The sequence below is a fragment of the Oscarella lobularis genome, chromosome 5 (genome assembly GCF_947507565.1).
Source record: "Oscarella lobularis chromosome 5, ooOscLobu1.1, whole genome shotgun sequence".
NCBI classification, from domain to species: Eukaryota; Metazoa; Porifera; class Homoscleromorpha; order Homosclerophorida; family Oscarellidae; genus Oscarella; species Oscarella lobularis.
Window position 1 is genome coordinate 1,843,702 of NC_089179.1, and position 23,845 is coordinate 1,867,546.

General features: G+C 46.9%; 2 protein-coding genes and 1 long non-coding RNA gene across 5 annotated transcripts; 1 reads left to right on the forward strand and 2 right to left on the reverse strand.

Annotated features, from left to right (window-relative positions):
- Nucleotides 1–227: 227 nt before the first annotated feature.
- Nucleotides 228–11,686, reverse strand: LOC136187769 (uncharacterized). 3 transcript variants are annotated; one of them, XM_065975450.1, is made up of 26 exons: nucleotides 11,568–11,686; nucleotides 11,480–11,518; nucleotides 11,351–11,424; nucleotides 10,692–11,288; nucleotides 10,141–10,609; nucleotides 9,579–10,064; nucleotides 9,224–9,523; nucleotides 8,821–9,171; nucleotides 8,466–8,771; nucleotides 8,164–8,413; nucleotides 8,004–8,110; nucleotides 7,770–7,951; nucleotides 7,606–7,720; nucleotides 7,404–7,550; nucleotides 6,264–7,345; nucleotides 5,736–6,204; nucleotides 5,372–5,683; nucleotides 5,020–5,319; nucleotides 4,654–4,968; nucleotides 4,332–4,601; nucleotides 3,952–4,266; nucleotides 3,312–3,902; nucleotides 2,960–3,265; nucleotides 2,639–2,905; nucleotides 2,227–2,586; nucleotides 228–2,174 (listed from the first exon to the last, which is right to left on the reverse strand). In XM_065975450.1, the coding sequence occupies exons 6-26, from the start codon at nucleotides 10,057–10,059 to the stop codon at nucleotides 505–507; spliced, it is 8,496 nt and encodes a 2,831-aa protein (XP_065831522.1). In that variant the 5' UTR covers nucleotides 10,060–10,064; nucleotides 10,141–10,609; nucleotides 10,692–11,288; nucleotides 11,351–11,424; nucleotides 11,480–11,518; nucleotides 11,568–11,686; the 3' UTR covers nucleotides 228–504. The 3 variants fall into 3 exon arrangements, with proteins under 3 accessions (XP_065831522.1, XP_065831523.1, XP_065831524.1); XM_065975451.1 differs by having other exon boundaries at nucleotides 10,141–10,369; nucleotides 10,426–10,609; nucleotides 11,351–11,518; XM_065975452.1 differs by having other exon boundaries at nucleotides 2,960–2,979; nucleotides 3,046–3,265; nucleotides 11,351–11,518.
- A 925-nt stretch (nucleotides 11,687–12,611) lies between these two features.
- LOC136187771 (uncharacterized) lies at nucleotides 12,612–20,102 on the reverse strand. Its single transcript, XM_065975453.1, has 15 exons — nucleotides 19,961–20,102; nucleotides 19,806–19,913; nucleotides 19,608–19,754; nucleotides 18,468–19,549; nucleotides 17,921–18,407; nucleotides 17,547–17,858; nucleotides 17,197–17,496; nucleotides 16,830–17,144; nucleotides 16,515–16,781; nucleotides 16,143–16,457; nucleotides 15,497–16,090; nucleotides 15,144–15,449; nucleotides 14,821–15,087; nucleotides 14,392–14,769; nucleotides 12,612–14,339 (listed from the first exon to the last, which is right to left on the reverse strand). Exons 2-15 carry the CDS (start codon nucleotides 19,870–19,872, stop codon nucleotides 12,886–12,888), a joined length of 6,291 nt encoding a protein of 2,096 aa, XP_065831525.1. The 5' UTR covers nucleotides 19,873–19,913; nucleotides 19,961–20,102; the 3' UTR covers nucleotides 12,612–12,885.
- A 1,963-nt stretch (nucleotides 20,103–22,065) lies between these two features.
- LOC136187777 (uncharacterized) lies at nucleotides 22,066–23,362 on the forward strand. Its single transcript, XR_010669996.1, has 3 exons — nucleotides 22,066–22,984; nucleotides 23,046–23,110; nucleotides 23,158–23,362. It is a non-coding gene; the product is annotated as an uncharacterized lncRNA (long non-coding RNA).
- Nucleotides 23,363–23,845: the final 483 nt, after the last annotated feature.

The window sequence follows — 23,845 nt, forward strand, 5'->3', positions numbered from 1 at the left end:
GTATGTACTGGAGAAGACAGCAGATTTAGCTTGTAGAGGGCAGATACAGCGTTACGACGCCGCAAGCTATTCTTACGACAGTACAGGGTCGGGGCCGGCCCATGTGGGCAGAACCCTGCTCCTGCAATGTATTGATTTCCGAATTCTTTTATTTCAGGAAACTGGCCCCTGTAGTCGTGGCGCGAGAGAAGATGCGCCCGATATAATGCTTATCTCAATATCCAAGAACACTAAAACTTCTAAAACATTTACTAAAATAATCGTAATACAAAGACTACCAAAAATTCCAGACAGATCGACCGTAGCAGCTACGCAGCATGCATGATATGTACGACCAGAACAGGCAGCACTACCGGTACTAACTAGTCTATATACTGTATGCTTCGTGCTGTTGTATGCGCGTGCAATGAAACAGAAAGGTTTATCCACGGCAATTCTACAAGTACGTTGTCGGCTTAGACGAAACACGGCGGTGTACGGCGGATTTTCAAATACTTTCAAGCACTATAGGATATCATCCTTACCGGTACTGCCAGTTTCTGCGGCCGCTGCTTCCAAATCCTCTGTGCTGACCGTGACATTCGCGTAAGCGGCCGGATTCCGAGATGCCAATTTCTTCTTCTGTTCCACCTCTTCACGCTCTTTCGGTTGAACTTCCACGTACGTAATACGCTTCTGACCGCTCGGCGCAGAAGGAACATCAGCACCGCTCATATCTACGTAGCCGTTTTTGGATTGAGGCAACAGAGGTTCTTCTTCAAACATGGGCTCTAATTTGGTGCCAGATGGAGTAGCAGGACTCATCGGCGTGTAATCCTCTTGAACGGACAATTTTGATTGAGTCGGCGTCATATCTAAATAACTCGCAGATGTGCCGCATAAATCCTGCACAGCGTTGGCGTAATCCGTTCCTTGAGATGACAGTTTCTTTTTCTCCTTCTTAGGAACATCGCCACCACTCATATCTAAGTAAGCGCTTTTTGACTGAGACAACAGAGCTTCTTCTTCGAACATGGGATCCAATTTCGTGCCAGAAGGAGTGACGGGACTCATCGGCGTGTAATCCACGTGAACGGGCGGCTTTGATTGAGTCGGAGTCATATCTAGATAACTCGTAGACGTGCCGCCCAAATCTATCATATTCTGCAAAGAGCTGGCCACGACTTCTGACGTGATTCTTTCAGACGGATTCCTCTCCCAGCAGCGAAGCATAAGCTGGAACACGGACCGGGGACAAAGCGGCGGACACTCCAAACTCAAGCTACCCTGAAGAATACCGCCGATTACTTGCTCGTTGCTTTTACCAAAATACGGCTGACAGCCAAGCACGAAGATCTCCCATAAAAGAACGCCCAGAGACCAGACGTCCGATTCGACTGTGTATTTCCCGTCGGTGATCGCTTCCGGCGCCATCCATCGAATCGGCATCATGCCGCCTCTGCGACGATAATACTCTTCCTGATACACATCTCTCGCCATTCCAAAGTCGGAGATCTTCACCGACAATTGATCGTCGTTTTCGCCGACGAGACAGTTTCGCGCGGCGATGTCACGATGAACGAACTTGCGCGACGCGAGATAGGCTGCGCCGGATGCTGCCTGAGTGGCGATGTCGATCAGTTGCGCGATCGAGAGAAAAGGACGCGGATGCACCTCGTTGGGACGAGCTTTTTGAATGTAGGCCTTCAAGTCGCCGTGTTTCATCAGTTCCGTGATGAGATAGAGAGGTTCGTCGTGCGTGCAGATTCCTAGAAGACGGACAATGTTCGGATGATCGAAGTCCATCATGATTTCCATTTCCTTTCGGAAATCTTCAGCCGTTTCCTGCGACGACCCTCGTTTCATCGTTTTCACCGCAACTTGCGTTCTTTCTTCGCCTCTGACAATGCCCGTGGCCCAGGCGAAATAGACTTTTCCAAATTGACCTTCGCCGAGTTCTTCTGCCATTTGGAGACGGTCCTTGCGGAATTGGAATTCGTCGTACGTTGGCCACGCCATGAGCCAGCGAGTTTCTCCGTTGTTCAAGTTTTGGTGTTGCTCCTGTATGTCTTGTGGCTGCATGACTTCCACTTTTGCCTGACGATGTTTCTTTCGCACGCAGATTACAAAAAGCACGATTAGTACCAGTACGGCTAGAGAAACAGCTACTGCAATGGTCATCGTCATGTCACTCTCTAAACGGGCATAAATAAAAACGGAAAAGAAACAGCGATACACGTGCTTTACCGGGCGCCGGAATAAGGAGATGGCAAAGATCACTACTCGGACCGACGTTTGTTTGTCCGCAATCAGCGACAGTTTCAGCTTCCATAGTTACCGTGTACCACTGATCCAAGTCAATCGTAGACTCATCGAGGTCCAAGACATCTGATCCACCGACCGTTTTCCCGATGTACTTGGTATCATTAAAGACTTTCCCAATCATGCCCGTTTCGTTCCCCTTGAACAAATTGACACGGTAACCTCGACGTTCACCACGCCAGTCAGACATAGAAACGTCCGTGTAATTTAATCGAATCGCCTTCACTTTGCCTTGATCTCCCTGAAGAGCTTCGCAATTGTGAATCACAGCCGCGGACTGGGGGGCTGGAATAAAGAACAGTAGATGACATACTCAATTATGAGCACTCTCATATACCTGCTTCGCACGTAGAAACGTTTTGAGTACCAAATGCACCCGCTCCTCGCCCGGAATGCGCTCGAATACGCACGGTATAGCGATGGTAAGGCTCGAGACCAAAGAATTCCGCTTCTCCAGTCACGTTTGAAGTATTGTGTACGTGACCTTGATCAAACGATATGTTTACTTCCACTCGAAGCAGAATACCATTAGACTTGACTTCCCACGCGAGTTTCACCCACGTCGAATTCCTGCCAACCACTCTAATGTCTGGTTTATCAGGGACTAAAGAGAATTCGGTAATTAATTAAAAAATAAGAGATAATTTTTGTGATAAACCTCCTTCTCCAGTTCTGTGTCTTCGAGAAGCGAAAGGACCTTGAGCAATTACTAAACACGTTTTTGCCGCGATTTCTACGTCATACACGGTATACGGCATTAGTTCTGTAAGCAGCGCTTCGTGATCTCCAGCGCCAATGTTTATAGACCTTTTGTCATCAGGACTGTTTACCGGCGAGTACCGCGCGACGTAGCGGCACAACACACCGTTCAAGTCAGATTCCAAAGGTGAAATCCAACTCAGAAGAAGTGTCGAGCTTTCGTTTGTTCGACTGACAGTGAAATTTCGCGGTGCAGACGACGGAGCTAACAACCATTATTACAAACAAAAACGATTTCGAAATTAGCTTACCAGATGGAGGCGTCTGAAAATAATGAAGATCAGTGTCTCCAAGTGATCCGTCCGCGTAACCCGGAACTAGTGTAGCCGAGAAAAGGGTATTCGGCTTCAGCTCTTTTACACTTGCATTCGTCTCATTAGCATTGATAACCTGTTCAAGGAATGGAAGAGATGGGTCTATTCGAATAGCAAGAGTATAGTTCAGCAGATTCGGATACAACGGTCGTTGCCAAGTCAAAGTCACCGACGTCGACGTAAGATCCCAATGACTGACATTGCGTGGCGTCCTATCATCGGGATCTACAAATTTTGTAAACATTAGGAATGGCTTGCTACCAGCTCCCTCTCCCGATATCGTCCTTGCTCGAATAATGATGGAATACTGTGCCGGATATTGGAGTCCTTCTACTTCTTGAAACCGTGCCGTTGGACTGTTCTCGTGAATGATTTTGAATGTTTTTGGTGTTCCCGTTGCGTTGGCCCACTGCGTGGTGATCTCGTACAAAGTGATAATACCGTTGGGTGTCTTCGGTGGAGACCACGAGAGGAGTAGAGTCGCTCGCCTCGTCGCATCAACTCGGACGGCCTCAGGAGGGCCTGGCTCTAAAACCCCAAATCAAATCGAGGATAATAAATCGTTACTAGTTCCTACTTCCTTGATTGGTGCGTATGACAAGTAAGTCTGACGTAAGACCTTGGTGATGGAAGGGAATGTTGAAGGCTCGCATGGACAACTGATATTCCGTGTATCCCGTCAAATTGGCGACTCTCCATTGAAAAAATGGGCCATCCGGCGAGCTAAGTTCGCCCGGACGCAGATCAATGTCTGTCGACCATCCCTTAGCCGTTTGAGTAATGCGATAGGAATATCCAATCCGACCGTTTGGTGATCTAGGAGGTTCCCATTCGAGAAAAACGGACGATGCGCCAACGACGGGAATTCGAAACGATCCAAGTGGACCAGGAGCTGCGTGACAAAAACAAAAAATACAGTATTCGTATGTCCTCTGTATACAATTTCTATACACGTACTTCCTTCGAGTGTATAGGCAAACGTGACGGCACTTGCATTTCCACCTTCGGCATTCACTTCAATTCGATAGAGAGTGTACGGAGACAAGCCATCGAGTTCGTAAGACTTTTCTGACGTCGTCACGTTCTGCTTTCTTCCTCTCTGATAATCTGCGACGCTGTACACGATTACGTAGTGCGAGATCTTGCCAACCGACGGAGCTAGCCACGACACTGAAATGCTTTTCGGCGTATGTGACCTTGCCGTCAGACCTCGCGGAGCTTCAGGAACTGAAAAAAAAAAAATTCAAATACAGAAAACCACTACAAATAATTTACTCACTTTGCGTTGGAGTTGCGACGTGAACGAGAGCGCTCTTTTCGCCTAGTTCCTGCGACGTTCGTGCTTGCATGTAGATCGAATAGTTCGTTCCTTCCGTTAGGTTGGATATAATTATATTAGTTTCGTCTCTTTGAGCGGTAAAGTTGGCAAAAGAGGCCAACGACACCAAATCGCGCCGGCGACGATTTGACGATGAAAATACAAAAATGCGATAGTCCAAAATCTCGCCGCGAGGTTCCGACGGTGCCGCCCAGCTCATGGATATTGCTGTCAAGCTCACAGGATAAGCTCGTCCAAATGAAGGAGGACCGCTGACTACAATAAATGCAATCAATTCTCTGTAATTCCGAGAATAATAATCCTTACTGCCTTCGCTCGTTCGCACTATAAGATCGTCGCTGACCGGACCGAGGCCTTTGCTCGTTCTACCGCTCACTTTGAGGATGTAAAGTGTGAACGGTAGAAGACCGCTAAACGTAGCCGACGTCTCCGTTCCGGGCACCGTTACTGTTTCCTCAGATTCACCGCCCACCTGAGGGACGTACGTGACGACGTAGTCACGAATAACACCGTTGCGACTATTGCTAGGTATCGCTTCCCAAGAAATCGTTATGCTGCTTTTTGTAATGCGAGCCAGCGAAACGTTTGCTGGTGGCTCGTCGGGAACTGTAAGAGAACGGCAATTGAAGAAAACATCATTACCGTGAGCTCTTTTTACCGTCTTCCGGAGTGGTGAATTCGTAGGGGTCTGACGATGGCCCGAAGCCAACTGCCGTTGTCGCGCTAACTCGTACCCGATACTCTTGCCGAGAGAAGAGATTTCTCACTGTGGCGTTTGTCTGCGGTGCGACGATGTCAATTTCGGCTTGTGCCAAAACCCACTGATCTAAACTGTATTCAATCTCGACTGCTACTTTGTACTTCGTGATGTTGCCGTTTTGCTGCGACGGATCAGGTGGTTTCCAAACTACAAGAGCTTCTTTATCAGGTAGAGTCGCAACCGCAATATCGACAGGACTCCGGTCCGGACCTACGCAAAATCACCGACAGTTCACGTATGAGCCTTAGTTTATTGCACGTACTGTCTTCACGCGTCGTCGTCTCACCAGATTCACTCAAACCCGAGTTGTTTCCTTCAAACGCTGTAATCTGTACTTTATACGTGGTCACGGGCTCTAAATCGGGAACCACTGTTTCACGTTGCGATCCGTCAACGCTCACTTCTAAACAAGTTTCACATTCTGTTTGGCACACAATCACAAGAAATCTCGTTGGAGAGCGGTCAAGTGACCATGTAACCGTCATCATTCTAATGGCTGGTGTCAAGCTTTCGAGTGTGGGAGAAAGTACCGCTCCCCTAGTCACGAAATTTTCTTTCTCCCATGTCGCTGTCAATCCAGATCGACTATTCGCCCGAATGGTCAGGTAGAACCTGTTGCTATCCAAAAGCGTTTCCAATCCTTCAAGCCCAGACGTGAACGTTTTCAGAACGCACACACCGTCGGTAGCGCAATAGCAGGTTGAAGACTCGTCACGATCAAAACATTGAGACTAGACAATCACAAAACGACCTATACTTATCGGTACGTACATTCAAAAACAAGCGTTACCTGATTTTGCGAAGAAATTTTACCGGTGCGTCCTTTGCTCGCCGATGAACTCTTTGACTCTAAGATGGTCCATTCGATCGTTTCGATTCCGCTCTCCTCATCCATTGCCGTAAATTCGAGAGTGAACACCGATCCAGTTCGACCTCCTGAGCAAAAGTCTAAATCTTTGATAAGACTTCTCTTGCGTCTCCACACGATAACGTCGGTAATCGACGGTGGAGTGAAGTCTGTGTGAATCAAAGCCGAACTGAACGCATGGTGTCCAAAGATGTCTTTCGCCGTCATCTGAACTTTGTATGTTTCGCCCGATTGAAAGGAAGTCGGATGACTATAGACCCAGTTCTGATACAGAGCGGTGAAATTCTGAGATGCGATCAGCCGCTCGCAGGTAGCGTTGTTCTGATAAAGAGACAGTTCAAAAGACACGATTCCCGAATAATTATACGTTTGAATGCCGGAAAACGACAATGGCGGTGTGACGACGTCGTATCCAAACTGAGGTCGTTCAATAGGAAATAACAGCGACGGATTTCTCTTGATATACGTATTATAGAAATGATTTTCCCAGCTAACACTGAGATCTTGTCGACGTTGATCGGTTTGCCAGTTTTTGTATTCGGCCGACGTGAACTGAAGCTTGTGACGAGTTGATAAAGCAACCGAGGAACCTTCCACTGTGTCAACCAAGATGAGACTTCGAACGACTGAGGTTAAGGAGCCGTGATCGACAGTCAGTTCAATAAGATTCATTCCGGACAAAGGATGAATGAATGACTGAATGAAAATGGGATAACGAGGATCGATTCGGTGAGACTGACTAAAGCGAGGCGGTATCTCGAGAAAGTTGTCTCGACGCTCAAGAATATAGACTTTCCACGTGTACGTTAGTGGGCACGTGAAGAAGCACGTCCAACCATTCCAGTATATGCTGACGTGATCTCGCAGAGCTCTGTCGCCGGAGAGTATCGTTTCGCTGACGTGAAGGCGAGCTGGCGGTCGCGACGGTAGAGCCACGTCGTTGCACTGATCTGGCCACCCTCGAGGAGGATCGAGACAGTTGAAAGGAGTGTTGTCAATTGTTTCTATGGAAAAAATTAAGATAAAAGATTGTTTCGATTGCTAATACAGTATGACTCATACCAAGACATTCGGTTATATTTAAGAATGGCTTTCGTGATAGAATGCATGCGTCACAGTTGTGTCCATCGGCGCCGTCGCGGCACAAACATTGGCCCGTCGTCAGGTTACAATTTTCGTTCATCGAACCCGGTAAATAACATTCGCAAACTGAAGAGTAACACTGACTTAGCCATGGATGGGTAGAGGTAGAGAGAAGCCTTACCTCTAGTTGTCCGCGCTCTGACAATGGGAGTAGGAAGACCTCCTCCCGCACCTGTAAAAGCCCGCATCCACACTGAATACTCGCCAAGAGGCTCCAAGTTTGATAAAGTGTAGATCTACTAAGCGAATAAGATTATGATTATGAGTCGAGCAAATAAGTCGTACTGTACAACTTGGAGACGCCGTCACAGATTGGATAGCCGATTCATTCTCTCTTTGATAGTAAATAACGTACTTCTCTAGCAGTCCGTTGACCGCAGTACACAGCAGCTCGGTCCAAGTCACTAAAAGTTCCTTTCCTCCAACGATTCCAACAGCGGACATATTCCAGGGAGCGCCAGTTGGTCCTTTTCATTAAAACATAAATAAATAACGGTTAATGTACAGAGTCTGCCTTACTGTCTTCTGCTGTTAAAACAATACTTGGATGAGACCAGCTCATGTATTCTGATCCTCCTGGTCCATCTTGAGATACTGCGTAAACAAAAACGTCGTACCACGAGTAACTAGAAAGCAAGTCTCAATAATATAAAGATGAACGAAGGGTCAGGATTCGAACCTTGTCAAGTTGGTGATTACAAATTCTGTTCCACTCTTCAAAGAAGCCGTTTCGCCAGCGCAATCACACGCCGTTTGATTGAGGTCGTAACTCGAAAAACAATAAAAACAAATGCGTATTCCCACAAACAATCCATTATGATCTCTTGGAGGAGGGTTAGACCAAGTCAGATTGAGACCAGCCAAACCGTCAATGCTGGAATTGGAACTGACGTTCTGAATAGAAAGAACTACCGGACTTGCAGGACGAGCTATAGAACAAGTCAACTCCAATTAAAGGACATAAATGATTCATTTACAAACCTGCATAAGTTCTTTCAGAAAGATTTGCAGAGAAAAGACCCGGACCAGCGCTTGTATAAGCTCGAATTTTGACGTCATAAACTACGTACTCTTCCAGGGCAGATAGAGTCGAAGAATTAACGTTTTCGCTGACATTGAAAGAATGCGGATCGGTATCGAACTCGTCTCCTGCGTATTTAATCTCATAAGCAGTGATCACCCCATTTCGATCGGCGACAGAGAGATTTTCCCAACGGACGCTAAGCTGAGCCGGTTTGCAGCCGCGACACTCTCGTGCAACTGACAAAAGACGCGGTACGTTTGGAACTATGAGAAGGTCAATCACGAAAGAGCAAATGTGAATCATTTATCTGACCGTCCTCTTCCGTCCGAACTCTCAGAGGTGGATCAGGTCCTTCCACACTCAAGCCTCTTTCAGTAGCCGCATCCATCGTGATCGTGTAGTAGGTAAACGGTCTAAGACCTGTCAGCGTTGCGTTGCTCGCGTCGACGTCGTCGACGTCGTATCGTCTTCGCAGCGACTCTCCATCAGCACGATAATATATGTTGTAGCCGGTGACAATGGTGAAATCGCCAGATGAGGTGAAATCGCCAGATGAGGTGAAATTGTCCGGAAATTCGACATCGTTTAGAGGCGACCACTCGACCAAAACGGCAGTAGAAGATAAGACGGCAGCAGTAATATTTTCAGGCGCAAACTCAAACACTAAATTAGCATATTTCTCATCGCAACCTAATCTGACAAGAGAAATGCTTACAAGGCGCCTTCGTTCGAAATTTCACCGTTTCTGTGCTTGGAGGCCCTTCGCCTTCCGTGTTGATTACAAACACTCGTACGTCGTATTCGCGGAGCGGGAACAGATTCGTGAAATTCAACCACGTTCCATTGTCGCCGACGTGATCGATAAACGTCCTATTATTCGCCTCGTCCGTAAGTTCAACTTTATAGTCGGTCAGAATTCCATTGAACCCGTCGGGATCCGGCTTGTCCCATGCAATCGCGGCGAATGTCCGACCAACGATGAGCACTCTGACGCCAAGAGCAGGCGTTGAAGGATCTGGCAAAAAAACGCGCCGTCAATGCATGGAAAACGAAAATTGGACTCCACTTACTTGACGGTTTCGTTCTGACGATTACTGCCTGGGAGAAATTACTCCATTCAAAGTTTCCTAACTCTGTAACTTTGATTGCTACAGAGACGGCGTAGCGTCTGAATGGCTTTAGATTTTCTATCGCTGTCCGGAGCGTGCTTCCGTTGGCAAGAATGACGCTTCCATGTGACGACATGTCGTCTAATGAATAATACATAACATTGTATCCGTCGAGAAATTCGTCACTCGGTCGATTCAAAGGGAGATCCCACGTCACACGGACGGAAAAAGGGCTCACGGCGACAGCAGCTACGTTGATCGGAGGAAAAAGAGGCTGCCTTTTCAGATCGTTCTTATTATCCGAACTTCCACTTGGCACAAACGTTGTTTCATGCGTTGTAGGTTCCAGTGTTGTCCGAGTCGTTGGCACAGACGTCGTCGAATTCTGAGAAACTGCCGTCCAAAGCAACAAGGCTAGAACAACGGCTCGAAGCAAATTCATCCGTCCTACAAAACAAATGTTTTGCGCGCCTTCTCGGCTAGATGAAGCGTTTATGCGGTAATAGCTATATGTAGGACTCACCTTCGATGATGAACTTGACGGCGTATATAGAGCCAGTCGGGGACTGGATCAGGGTTTGGGGGCGGTATATAACTAGCAAACGTCGCTAAATACACACATAACAGAGCAGCTATGAAAACACAGATGTGTACAATGAGGACGCCCTGCGGTACGGCGCGTTCGAGCCAAGGCCTTTTCCCATGAAGAGAATCGTGCAACCGATCGAGCGACTACCTTTCTGGAGACAGCCCTGCAAAAACGCCAGATAGTGCCACACGGCATGACCACGTCGGGTCTTCCGCAAACCTTATTAGCTAAAGGAAACAGCGTCATGTTCGCACTTCAAAGAACGAAGTCACGACGTGTAAGTACTTGCATCCAACGAAACGCCTTTCCTTATGTAATCAGAAACGTGCGGTACGAATTCTGGTCTATGGCAATTGTAGTTTCTACGCGATGTCACAGGGTTTATGACATAAGTAGCGGGAAACTAAAGAGAAGCTATAAGGTAGGATCCGACGAAGGAACATTGGTCAAAGTGTTTCTTTTTTTTGCGTTGAAACAATTCTCACCAGTATTTGCTTCTGTTCTCTTAGTTGGCGTTGGATCGTTCGGGTATTTATGGAGCGAGCTGCTCAGATAAGTCGCTTTTTGAATTTTACTTGGGCGAGAGCCTTGCCAAGATGCAACTGCCACTCAGGTTCAGCTCGCTCAATCACAGCGCTATTGTTGTGCGCACTATCCGTCGTGTCTTGTCTGAGACGCGATCACCGATATAAAGCTCGACTCATATCTGTTTCCGCTGATAGGTAAAAAAGTAGGTAAAGCGCAATATTTGCTAATGGCTGTCTTTCAGCTGCATTTTTTGTCTGGAAACTGGCCCCTTCGTTGACAAATGTAATGCTTGATTCCTCATTATTTCGCTTTCAATTAATATTTAATTAATCGACGTATTAATTTTCAAGGCGATGAAGGAACGACTGGCGGAGATAGAGCAGCATCGCGTAGCAGCTCTTGCCGCAGAATCAGCAAGAATGAAGTTAGAGAATTTCTTTGCATTCTGTGTCTAATTTCTCTTATCCTAAGACGAAGAGAGGCATATAGCACTGGCTATATACAGTCTCCGTGAAGAGGAAAACGAAGAATTTGTATGACACGTAAGGTCTGAGCTAGAAACGTGAGGTAGGGTAATTCGGCGCCCACATAGTCTGGCAAATTTTTGTAATCGAACCTGGAATCCCGTCAAAGCTGGTACGACATATTCCGGCACTTTATGTCTTTGAACTACATGTATGTATCATCCTCCTGCATGTTTCGAGCTAGAATCTACATAAAAAGTGCACTACGACGTTGTGCATGCCTTTATTGGTATGGTAGCCCCTCGATTTGGCTCCTCGTCCTGAAGAATTCTTCAATCTACCTTTGAACGGCTTAGAAAAGATTCGTACCTTTATAAAATATTCTGTTTCCGCGTTTGGGCGCGCCGTGCGCCCCGAATTAGTCCTCAAATTACGTTTAGAGGCATGACGTTTCTTTTTCTTCGCAGACCAAGTGTGCGTGCGCTACGAAGGATCGAATGAAATGCGATTTCCCTAGCATCCGGCCGATACATCTTCGCGTCGCCTTAGCGAATGCAGGCGAGAAACAAACCGAAACTGCGCAATTGGAAGAGCACCGATGCCACAACGGTCTACTTGTAATCCATACCAATGGCCTAATGCGAGAAATGACGAGGAACGGGCCCTCTTTCAGCTTCAAGTCGCGCCAGCGACAGTGTTCGACCATAGATCTATGGTTCGACCCCACGACAAAAAAATAATGCCTGAAAAAGAAACTCCTATCAAAAGACGTCAAAAATTAGAGTGCTACCTCCAACACTCCTTCTTCTACCCTTGATCGATGTTGCGCCATCCTCATCTATAAAACACGCGCTCAGACTTCTAATTACCACTGACATCAGCTCACACTTACTCTTAGAATAAGAAATAGAAAAGATAAGAATAACGTAAGCAAGACTGATGCAGAAATAAATTCAATGAATACTGCTTCAAGTAAAAAATCACGGTAAAACATGCTTGCCTTGATAAAGCACGCGACTTCTCTTACCGTTTCTGTCTCCTTTCCGGGACAGACAGTTGCGGCAAAACGACCGACCGGTCGAATACACGTCGTCCAAAGAGTGACTTGTGAAACAGGCTAAGAAACGCTTTGAATTAGACTTTGAAACCATCTCTCCAGTATCGATACGAATTAAGTGCCCACTCTGAGAAACGGCCTCTAATCGATTCGAGTAGAATCCATTTACTTGAACAGTGACGTCGCCGTATAGGGAAGAGCAGAGCATCTCTAATTGCCGGATGAGGAGATTTTCCACGATTACGATTATAGATACTGGAGAAGAGAGCAGATTTAGCTTAGAGAGCAGATGCAGCGTTACGACACCTCGAGCTATTACGACAGTAGTCGTGGCGCGAGACAAGACGATATAGCATATGCTTATCTAAATATCTGCCGATGCAAGAACACTAAAACTTTTTCTAAAATAATCGTAATACAAAGACTAGCAAAAATTCCAGACAGATCGACCGTAGCAGCTATGCAGCATGCATGATAAATATGACTGTAACGACTAGCTACCGGTACTAAGTAGTCTACTGTATGCTTTGTGCTGTTGTATGCGCGTGCAATGAAACAGAAAGGTTTATCTACGGCAATTCTACAAGTACGGTTGTCGGTTTAGACGAAACACCGGTGTACGGCGGATTTTCAAATACTTTCAAGTACTATAGGCCAAATATCATCCTTACCGGTACTGCCAGTTTCTGCGGCCGCTGCTTTTGGAGAATCCAAATCGTCTGTGCTGACCGTGACATTCGCGTAAGCGGCCGGATTCCTAGATGCCAATTTCTTTTTATTTTGTTCCACCTCCTCGCGCTCTTTCCGTGGAACTTCCACGTTCGCATTACGCTTCTGACCGCTCGGCGCAGAAGGAACATCGCCACCACTCATATCTAAGTAAGCGCTTTTTGACTGAGACAACAGAGCTTCTTCTTCGAACATGGGATCCAATTTCGTGCCAGAAGGAGTGACGGGACTCATCGGCGTGTAATCCACTTGAACAGGCGGCTTTGATTGAGTTGGAGTCATATCTAGATAACTCGCAGACGTGTCGCCCAAATCTCTCATATTCTGCAAAGCGCTGGCCACAACTTCTGACGCGATTCTTTCGGACGGATTCCTCTCCCAGCAGCGAAGCATAAGCTGGAACACGGACCGGGGACAAAGCGGCGGACACTCCAAACTCAAGCTACCCTGAAGAATGCCGCCGATTACTTGCTCGTTGCTTTTACCAAAATACGGCTGATAGCCAAACACGAAGATCTCCCATAAAAGAACACCTAGAGACCAGACGTCCGATTCGACTGTGTATTTCCCGTCGGTGATCGCTTCCGGCGCCATCCATCGAATCGGCATCATGCCGCCTCTGCGACGATAATACTCTTCCTGATACACATCTCTCGCCATTCCAAAATCGGAGATCTTCACCGACAATTGATCGTCGTCTTCGCCGACGAGACAGTTTCGCGCGGCGATGTCACGATGAACGAACTTGCGCGACGCGAGATAGGCGGCGCCGGATGCTGCCTGAGTGGCGATGTCGATCAGTTGCGCGATCGAGAGAAAAGGACGCGGATGCGTCTCGTTGGGACGAGCTTTTCGAATGTAGGCCTTCAAGTCGCCGTGTTTCATCAGTTCCGTGATGAGATAGAGAGGTTCGTCGCGCGTGCAGATTCCCAGAAGACGGACAATGTTCGGATGATCGAAGTCCATCATGATTTCCATTTCCTTTCGGAAATCTTCAGCCGTTTCCTGCGACGATCCTCGCTTCATCGTTTTTACGGCAACTTGCGTTCTTTCTTCGCCTCTGACGATACCCGTAGCCCAGGCGAAATAGACTTTTCCAAATTGACCTTCGCCGAGTTCTTCTGCGATTTGGAGACGGTCCTTGCGGAATTGGAATTCGTCGTACGTTGGCCACGCCATGAGCCAGTGAGCTTCTCCGTTGTTCAAGTTTTGCTCCTGCATGTCTTGTAGCTGCATGATTTCCAATTTTGCCTGACGACGTCTCTTTCGCACGCAGATTACAACAATCACAAGTACGATTAGTACCAGTACGACTAGAGAAACAGCTACTGCAATGACCATCGTCATGTCACTCTCTAAACGGGCATAAATAAAAACGAAAAAGAAACAGCGATACACGTGCTTTACCCTCAGATCCTAGACTGATGGGCGCCGGAATAAGGAGCTGGCAAAAATCACTACTCGGACCGACGTTTGCTTGTCCGCAATCAGCGACAGTTTCAGCTTCCATAGTTACCGTGTACCGCTGATCGATATCAATTGTAGACTCATCGAGGTCCAAGACATCTGATCCACCGACCGTTTTCCCGACGTACTTGGTATCATTAAAGACTTTCCCAATCATGCCCGTTTCGTTGCCCTTGAACAAATTGACACGGTAACCTCGACGTTCACCACGCCAGTCAGACATAGAAATGTCCGTGTAATTTAATCGAATCGCCTTCACTTTGCCTTGATCTCCCTGAAGAGCTTCGCAAGTGTGAATCACAGCCGCGGACTGGGGGGCTGGAATAAAGAACAGTGGACATACTCAATTATAACCACGCTCATATGTACCTGCTTCGCACGTAGAAACGTTTTGAGTACCAAATGCACCCGCTCCTCGCCCGGAATGTGCACGAATACGCACGGTATAGCGATGGTAAGGCTCGAGACCAAAGAATTCCGCTTCACCAGTCACGTTTGAAGTATTGTATACGTGACCTTGATCCAACGATATGTCTGCTTCCACTCGAAGCAGAATGCCATTAGGCTTGACTTCCCACGCGAGTTTCACCCACGTCGAATTCCTGCCAACCACTCTAATGTCTGGTTTATCAGGGACTAAAGAGAATTCAATAATTAATTAAAGGAATAAAAAGATAATTTTTGTGATAAACCTCCTTCTCTAGTTCTGTTTCTTCGAGAAGCGAAAGGACCTTGAGCAATGACACTACACGTTCTTGCCGCGATTTCTACGTCATACACGGTATACGGCATTAGTTCTTTAAGCAGCGCTTCGTGCTCTCCAGCGCCAATGTCTATAGATATTTTATCATCGGGACTGTTTACCGGAGAGTACCGCGCGACGTAGCGGCACAATACGCCGTTCAAGTCTGATTCCAAAGGCGAAATCCAACTCAGAAAAAGCGTCGAGCTTTCGTTTGTTTGACTGACAGTGAAATTTCGCGGTGCAGACGACGGAGCTAACAACCATTATTACAATCAAAAAACGATTTCGAAATTAGCTAACCAGATGGAAGCGTCTGAAAATAATGAAGATCAGATATGTCTCCAAGTGATCCGTCCGCGTAACCCGGAACTAGTGTAGCCGAGAAAAGGGTATTCGGCTTCAGCTCTCTTACACGTGCATTCGTCTCATTAGCATTGATAACCTGCTCAAGGAACGGAAGAGATCGGTCTATTCGAATAGTAAGTGTATAGTTCAGCAGATTCCGATACAACGGTCGCTCCCACGTCAAAGTCACCGACGTCGACGTAAGATCCCAATGACTGACATTGCGTGGTGTCCTATCATCGGGATCTACAAATTTTGTAAACATTAGGAATGGCTTGCTACCAGCTCCCTCTCCCGATATCGTCCTTGCTCGAATAATGACGGAATACTGCGCCGGATATTGGAGTCCTTCTACTTCTTGGAACCGTGTCGTTGGACTGTTCTCGTGAATGATTGTGAATGTTATTGGTGTTCCCGTTGCGTTGGCCCACTGCGTGGTGATCTCGTACAAAGTGATAATACCGTTGGGTTTCTTCGGTGGAGACCACGAGACAAGTAGAGTCCCTCGCCTCGTCGCATCAACTTGAACGGCATCAGGAGGACCTGGCTCTAAAACCCCAAATCAAATCGAGACTACTAAACCTCGTTTATTGGTTCCTACTTCCTTGATTGGTGCGTATGACAAGTAAGTCTGACGTAAGACCTCGGTGATGGAAGAGAATGTTGAAGGCTCGCATAGACAACTGATATTCCGTGTATCCCGTCAAATTGGCGAGTCTCCATCGAAAAAATCGGCCATCGGGCAAGCCAAGTTCGTCCGGACGCAGATCAATGTCTGTCGTCCATCCGGTAGCCGTTTCAGTAATGCGATAGGAATATGCAATCCGACCGTTTGGTGATCTAGGCGGCTCCCATTCGAGAAGGACGGACGATGCGCCAACGTCGGGAATTCGAAACAATCCAAGCGGTCCAGGAGCTGCGTGACAAAAACAAAATATTTTGTATGTCCTCTGTACAATTTCTATACACGTACTTCCTTCGAGTGTATAGGCAAACGTGACGGCACTTGCATTTCCACCTTCGGCATTCACTTCAATCCGATAGAGAGTGTACGGAGACAAGCTATCGAGTTCGTAAGACTTTTCTGACGTCGTCACGTTCTGCTTTCTTCCCCTCTGATTATCTGCGCTGTACACTATTACGTAGCGCGAGATCTTGCCAACCGACGGAGCTAGCCACGACACTGAAATGCTTTTCGGCGTATCTGACCGTGCCGTCAGACCTCGCGGAGCTTCAGGAACTGAAAAAAACGTTGAAATATAGAAACCAATACAAATAATTTACTGACTTTGCGTTGGAGTTGCGACGTGAACGAGAGCGCTCTTTTCGCCTAGTCCCTGCGACGTTCGTGCTTGCATGTAGATCGAATAGTTCGTCCCTTCCGTAAGGTTGGATATAATTATATTACTTTCGTCTCTTTGAGCCGTTAGGTTGGCGAAAGAGGCCAACGACACCAAATCGCGCCGGCGACGATTTGACGATGAAAATACAAAAATGCGATAATCCAAAATCTCGCCGCGAGGTTCCAACGGTGCCGTCCAGCTCATGGATATCGCTGTCGAGCTCACAGGATAAGCTTGTCCGAATGAAGGAGGACCGATAACTACAAAAAAAGGAAATCAATTCTCCGTAATTCCGAGAATAATAATCCTTACTGTCTTCGCTCGTTCGCACTATGAGATCGTCGCTGACCGGACCGAGGCCCTTGCTCGTTCTACCGCTCACTCTGACGATATAAAACGTGAACGGTAGAAGACCGCTAAACGTAGCGGACGTCTCCGTTCCGGGCACCGTTACTGTTTCCTCAGATTCACCGCCCTCCTGAGGGATGTACGTGACGACGTAGTCGCGAAGAACACCGTTGCGACTATTGCTAGGTATCGCTTCCCAAGAAATCGTTATGCTGCTTTTTGTAGTGCGAGCCAGCGAAACGTTTGCTGGTGGCTCGTCAGGAACTGTAAGAGAACATCAATTGAAAAAAATCATTACCTTGAGCTCTTTTTACCGTCTTCCGGAGTGATGAATTCGTAGGGGTCTGACAGTGGCCCGAAGCCAACTGCCGTTGCCGCGCCAACTCGCACTCGATACTTTTGCCGAGAGAAGAGATTTCTCACAGTGGCGTTTGTCTGCGGTGCGACGATGACAATTTCGGCTTGTGCCAAAACCCACTGCTCTAAACTGTATTCAATCTCGACTGCTACTTTGTACTTCGTGATGTTGCCGTTTTGCTCAGACGGATCAGGTGGTTTCCAAACTACAAGAGCTTCTTTATCAGGTAGGGTCGCAACAAAAATATCGGCAGGACTCCGTTCTGGAACTACGTAGAATCACCGACAGTTGGCACGTATATATATATGAGCCTTAGTCTATTGCACTTACTGTCTTCTTTCGTCTTTGTCTCACCAGCTTCACTCAAACCCGAGTTGTCTCCTTCAAACGCTTTAATCTGGACTTTATACGCGGTCGCGGGCTTTAAATAGGGAACCACTGTTTCACGTTGCGATCCGTAAACGCTCACTTCCAAACAAGTGTCACATTCTGTTTGGCACACAATCACAAGAAATCTCGTAATCACAAGAAATCTCGTTGGAGAGCCGCGAAGTGACCACGTAACCGTCATCGTTCTACTGGCTGGAGTCAAGCCTTCGAGTGTGGGAGATATTGCCGCTATCCTAGCCACGACATTTTCTTTCTCCCATGTCGCTGTCAATCCAGATCGACTATTCGCCCGAATCGTCAGGTAGAACCTGTTGCTATTCAAAAGCGTTTCTAATCCTTCAAGCCCAGACGTGAACGTTTTCAAAACGCACGCACCGTCGGTAGCACAATAGCAAGTTGAAGACTCGTCACGATCAAAACATTGAGACTAGACAATCACAAAATGACTTGGACTAGATACCGACGTACATTCAAAAACAAACGTTACCTGATTTTGCGAAGAAATTGTACCGGTGCGTCCTTTGCTCGTCGATGAACTCTTTGTCTCTGAGATGGTCCATTCGATCGTTTCGATCCCGCTCTCCTCATCCATTGCCGTCAATTCGAGAGTGAACACCGATCCAGTTCGACCACGCGAGCAAAAATCTAAATCTTTGATAGGACTTCGATTGCGTCTCCACACGATAACGTCGGTAATCGACGGCGGAGTGAAGTCTGTGTGAATCAAAGCCGAACTGAACGCATGGTGTCCAAAGATGTCTTTCGCCGTCATCTGAACTTCGTATGTTTCACCCGATCGAAAGGAAGTCGGATGACTATAGACCCAGTTCTGATACAGAGCGGTGAAATTCTGAGATGCGATCAGCCGCTCGTACGTAGTGTTGCTCTGATAAAGAGACAGTTCAAAAGACATGATTCCCGAATAATTATACGTTTGAATGCCGGAAAGCGACAATGGCGGAGTGACGACGTCGTATCCAAACTGAGGTGGTTCAATAGGAAATAACAGCGACGGATTCCTCTTGATATACGTATTATAGAAATGATTTTCCCAGCTAACACTGAGATCTGGTCGAAGTTGATCTGTTTGCCAGTTTTTGTATTCAGCAGACGTGAACTGAAGCTTGTGACGAGTAGATAAGGCAACCGAGGAACCTTCCACTGTGTCTACCAAGATGAGACTTCGAACGACTGAGGTAGAGGAGCCGTGAGCGACAGTCAGTTCAATAAGATTCATTCCGGACAAAGGATGAATGAATGACTGAATGAAAATGGGATGACGAGGATCGATTCGGTGAGACTGACTAAATCGAGGCGGTATCTCGAGAAAGTCGTCTCGACGCTCAAGAATATAGACTTTCCACGTGTACGTTAGTGGGCACGTGAAGAAGCATGTCCAACCGTTCCAGTATATGCTGACGTGATCTCGCAGAGCTCTGTCGCCGGAGAGTATCGTTTCGCTGACGTGAAGGCGAGCTGGCGGTCGCGACGGTAGAGCCACGTCGTTGCACTGATCTGGCCACCCTCGAGGAGGATCGAGACAGTTGAAAGGAGTGTTGTCAATTGTTTCTATGGAAAAAATTAAGATAAAAGATTGTTTCGATTGCTAATACAGTATGACTCATACCAAGACATTCGGTTATATTTAAGAATGGCTTTCGTGATAGAATGCATGCGTCACAGTTGTGTCCATCGGCGCCGTCGCGGCACAAACATTGGCCCGTCGTCAGGTTACAATTTTCGTTCATCGAACCCGGTAAATAACATTCGCAAACTGAAGAGTAACACTGACTTAGCCATTGATAGAGGTAGAGAAAAGCCTTACCTCTAGTTGTCCGCGCTCTGACAATTGGAGTAGGGAGACCTCCTCCCGCACCTGTAAAAGCCCGCATCCACACTGAATACTCGCCAAGAAGTTTGATAAAGTGTAACTCTAATAAGCGAATTAGATTACGATTATTACTCGAGAATCATTCATACTGTAGAACTTGGAGATACAGTCACAGATTGGATATCACTTGGCACCGCTGATTCGTTCTCTCTTCGATAGTAAATAACGTACTTCTCTAGCAGTCCGTTGACCACAGTACACAGCAGCTCGGTCCAAGTCACTAAAAGTTCCTTTCCTCCAACGATTCCAACAACGGACATATTCCGGGGAGCGCCAGTTGGTCCTTTTCATTAAAACATAAATAAATCACGCTAATGTACAGAGTCTGCCTTACTGTCTTCTGCTGTTAAAATAATACTTGGATGAGACCAGCTCATGTATTCTGATCCTCCTAGTCCATCTTGAGATACTGCGTAAACAATAACGTCGTACCACGAGTAACTAGAAAACAAGTCTCAATAATATCAAGATGAGAAGGGTCGGGATTCGAACCTTGTCAAGTTGGTGATTACAAATTCTGTTCCGCTCTTCAAAGAAGCCGTTTCGCCAGCGCAATCACACATCGTTTGATTGAGGTCGTAACTGGAAGAACAATAGAAATAAATGCGTATTCCCACAAACAATCCATTATGATCTCTTGGAGGAGGGTTAGACCAAGTCAGATTGAGACCAGCCAAACCGTCAATGCTGGAATTGGAACTGAGATTCTGAATAGAGAGAACTACCGGACTTGCAGGACGAGCTACAGAACAAGTCAACTCTAATTAAATAACAATGACATAATTGATTCATTTACAGACCTGCATAAGTTCTCTCAGAAAGATTTGCAGAGAAAAGACCCGGACCAGCGCTTGTATAAGCTCGAATTTTGACGTCATAAACTACGTACTCTTCCAGGGCAGATAGAGTCGAAGAATTAACGTTTTCGCTAACATTGAAAGAATGCGGATCGGTATCGAACTCGTCTCCTACGTAGTTAATCTCATAAGCGGTGATCACTCCATTTCGATCGGCGATAGAGAGAGTTTCCCAACGAACGCTAAGCTGAGCCGGTTTGCAGCCGCGACACTCTCGTGCAACTGACAAAAGACGCGGTGCTTTAGGAACTATGAGAAGGTCAATCCTGAAAGAGAAAATGTAAATAATTTATCTGACCGTCCTCTTCCGTCCGAACTCTCAGAGGAGGATCCGGTCTTTCAACACTCAAGCTTCTTTCGGTAGCAGCATCCATCGTGATCGTGTAGTAGGTAAACGGTCTAAGACCTGTCAGCGTTGCGTTGTTCACATCGACGTCGTTGACGTCGTATCGTCTTCGCAGCGACTCTCCGTCCGCATGATAATATATGCTGTAGCCGGTGACAATGTCGGAATCGTCAGACGTGGTGAAATCGCCAGATGTGGTGAAATTGTCCGGAAATTCGACATCGTTTAGAGGCGACCACTCGACCAAAACGGCAGTAGAAGACAAGACGGCGGCAGAAATATTTTCAGGCGCAAACTCAAACACTAAATTAGCATTTTTCGCATCACAACCTAATCTGACAGGAGAAATGCTTACAAGGCGCCTTCGTTCGAAATTTCACCGTTTCTGTGCTTGGAGGCCCTTCACCCTCCGTGTTGATTACAAACACTCGTACGTCGTATTCGCGGAGCGGGAACAGATTCGTGAAATTCAACCACGTTCCATTGTCGCCGACGTGATCGATAAACGTCCTATTATTCGCTTCGTCTGTAAGTTCGACTTTATAGTCGGTCAGAATTCCATTGAACCCGTCGGGATCCGGCTTCTCCCATGCAATAGAGGCGAACGTCTGACCGACGACGAGTACTCTGACGTTACGAGCAGGCGTTGAAGGACCTGGCAAAAAACGTGTCGTCAATGCATGGAAAAATTGGTCTCCACGTACTTGACGGTTTCGTTCTGACGATTACTGACCGGGAGAAATTACTCCATTCAAGGTTTCCCAATCCCGTAACTTTGATTGCTACAGAGACGGCGTAGCGTCTGAATGGCTTTAGATTTTCTATCGTTGTCTGGAGCGTGCTTCCGTTGGCAAGAATGACGCTTCCACGTGAAAATATGTCGTCTAATGAATAATACATAACATTGTATCCTTCGAGAAAGTCGTCACTCGGTCGATTCAAAGGGAGATCCCACGTCACACGGACGGAAAAAGGGCTCACGGCGACAGCAGTTACGTTGATCGGAGGAAAAAGATCTAGATAAGGACGCCTTTTCGTTTCGATTAGAATAAGACCGTTCTCATTACCCGAACTTTCACTTGGCACAAACGTTGTTTCATGCGTTGTGGGTTCCAGTGTTGTCCGAGTCGTCGGCACAGACGTCGTCGAATTCTGAGAAGCTGCAGTCCAAAGCCACAAGGCTAGAACGACGGCTCGAAGCAAATTCATCTGTCCTACAAAACAAATGTTCTGCGCGCCTTCTCGGCTAGATGGAGCGTTTCTTTTCGCGTGATCGAACTTCCTCGTTATGCGGTAATAGCTACATGTAGGACTCACCTTCGATGATGAACTTGACGGTGTATAAGGCAAGTCGGGGACTGGATCACGCGTGATCCGAGGGCGGTATAGACTAACAAACGTCGCTAAATACACAAATAACAGAGCAGCTATGAAAACACAGACATGCCTGCATGTACAGCGAGGACGCCCTGCCGTGCGGCGCGTTCAAGCCAAGGTCTTTTCCCCATGAGGAGAATCGTGCAACCGATCGAGCGACTACCTTTCTGGAGACAGCCCTGTAAAAAACGCGAAATAGTTCTCACGAGAATTTGCTTCTGTTCTCTTAGATGGCGTTTGATCGTTCGGGTATTTATGGAGCGAGCTGCTCAGATAAGTCGCTTATTGATTTTTACTCGGGCGAGAGCCTTGCCAAGATGCACTGCTACTCAGGTTCAGCTCGCTCAATCACAGCGCTATTGTCGTGCGAACTATCCGTCGTGTCTTGTCGATATAAAGTATAACGTCGACATGATTGACTCATAACTGTTTCCGCTGATAGGTAAAAAAGCCGGTAAAGCGCAATATATGTTAATGGACAGCCTGTCTGTCTGCCATTTTTTGTCTGGAAACTGGCCCCTTCGTTGACAAATGTAATGCTTGATTTCTCATTATTTCGCTTTCTATTAATTAATCGACGTATTAATTTTCAAGGCGATGAAGGAACGACTGGAGCAGCATGGCGTAGCAGCTCTTGCCGCAGAATCAGCAAGAATGAAGTAAGAGAATTTCTTTGCATTCTGTGTCTAATTTCTGTTATCCTAAGACGAAGACTCTTAGAGGCATATAGCACTGGCTACATTCTCCGTGAAGAGGAAAACGAAGAATTTGTATGATACGTAAGGTCTAGAAAAGTGAGGTAGGGTAATTCGGCGCCCACATAGTCTGGCCAAATTTTGCAATCGAACCTGGAATCCCGTCAAATCTGGTACGACATATTCCGGCACTTTATGTCTTTGAACCATGTATCATCTTCCTGCATGTTTCGAGCTAGAATCTACATAACAAATGCACTACGACGTCGTGCATACCTTTATTGGTATGGTAGCAACCGTCGATTTGGCTCCTCGTCCTGAAGAATTCTTCAATCTACCTTCTACCTTTGAACGGCTTAGAAAAGATTCGTACCTTTATAAAATATTATGTTTCCGCATTTGGGCGTCATATTGCCGCGCCGTGCGCCACGAATTAGTCCTCGAATGACGTTTAGAGGCATTACGTTTCTTTTTCTTCGCAGCAGGCCTAAAATTGTGCGTGCGCTAACGAAATGCTGATCGGAGTGTCCTCAGGGGTCCTCAGGGGTTCTCAGGAGTGTCCTGATCGGTCCTCCGCGACGTCTCCGGTACCTCCTTCCAGGGTCACGTTGAGGGCGACGAAGGATCGAATCGAATGGGCCGAGTCGAATGAATGCGATTTTCCCCTAACATCCGGCCGATACTTCTTTGCGTCGCCTT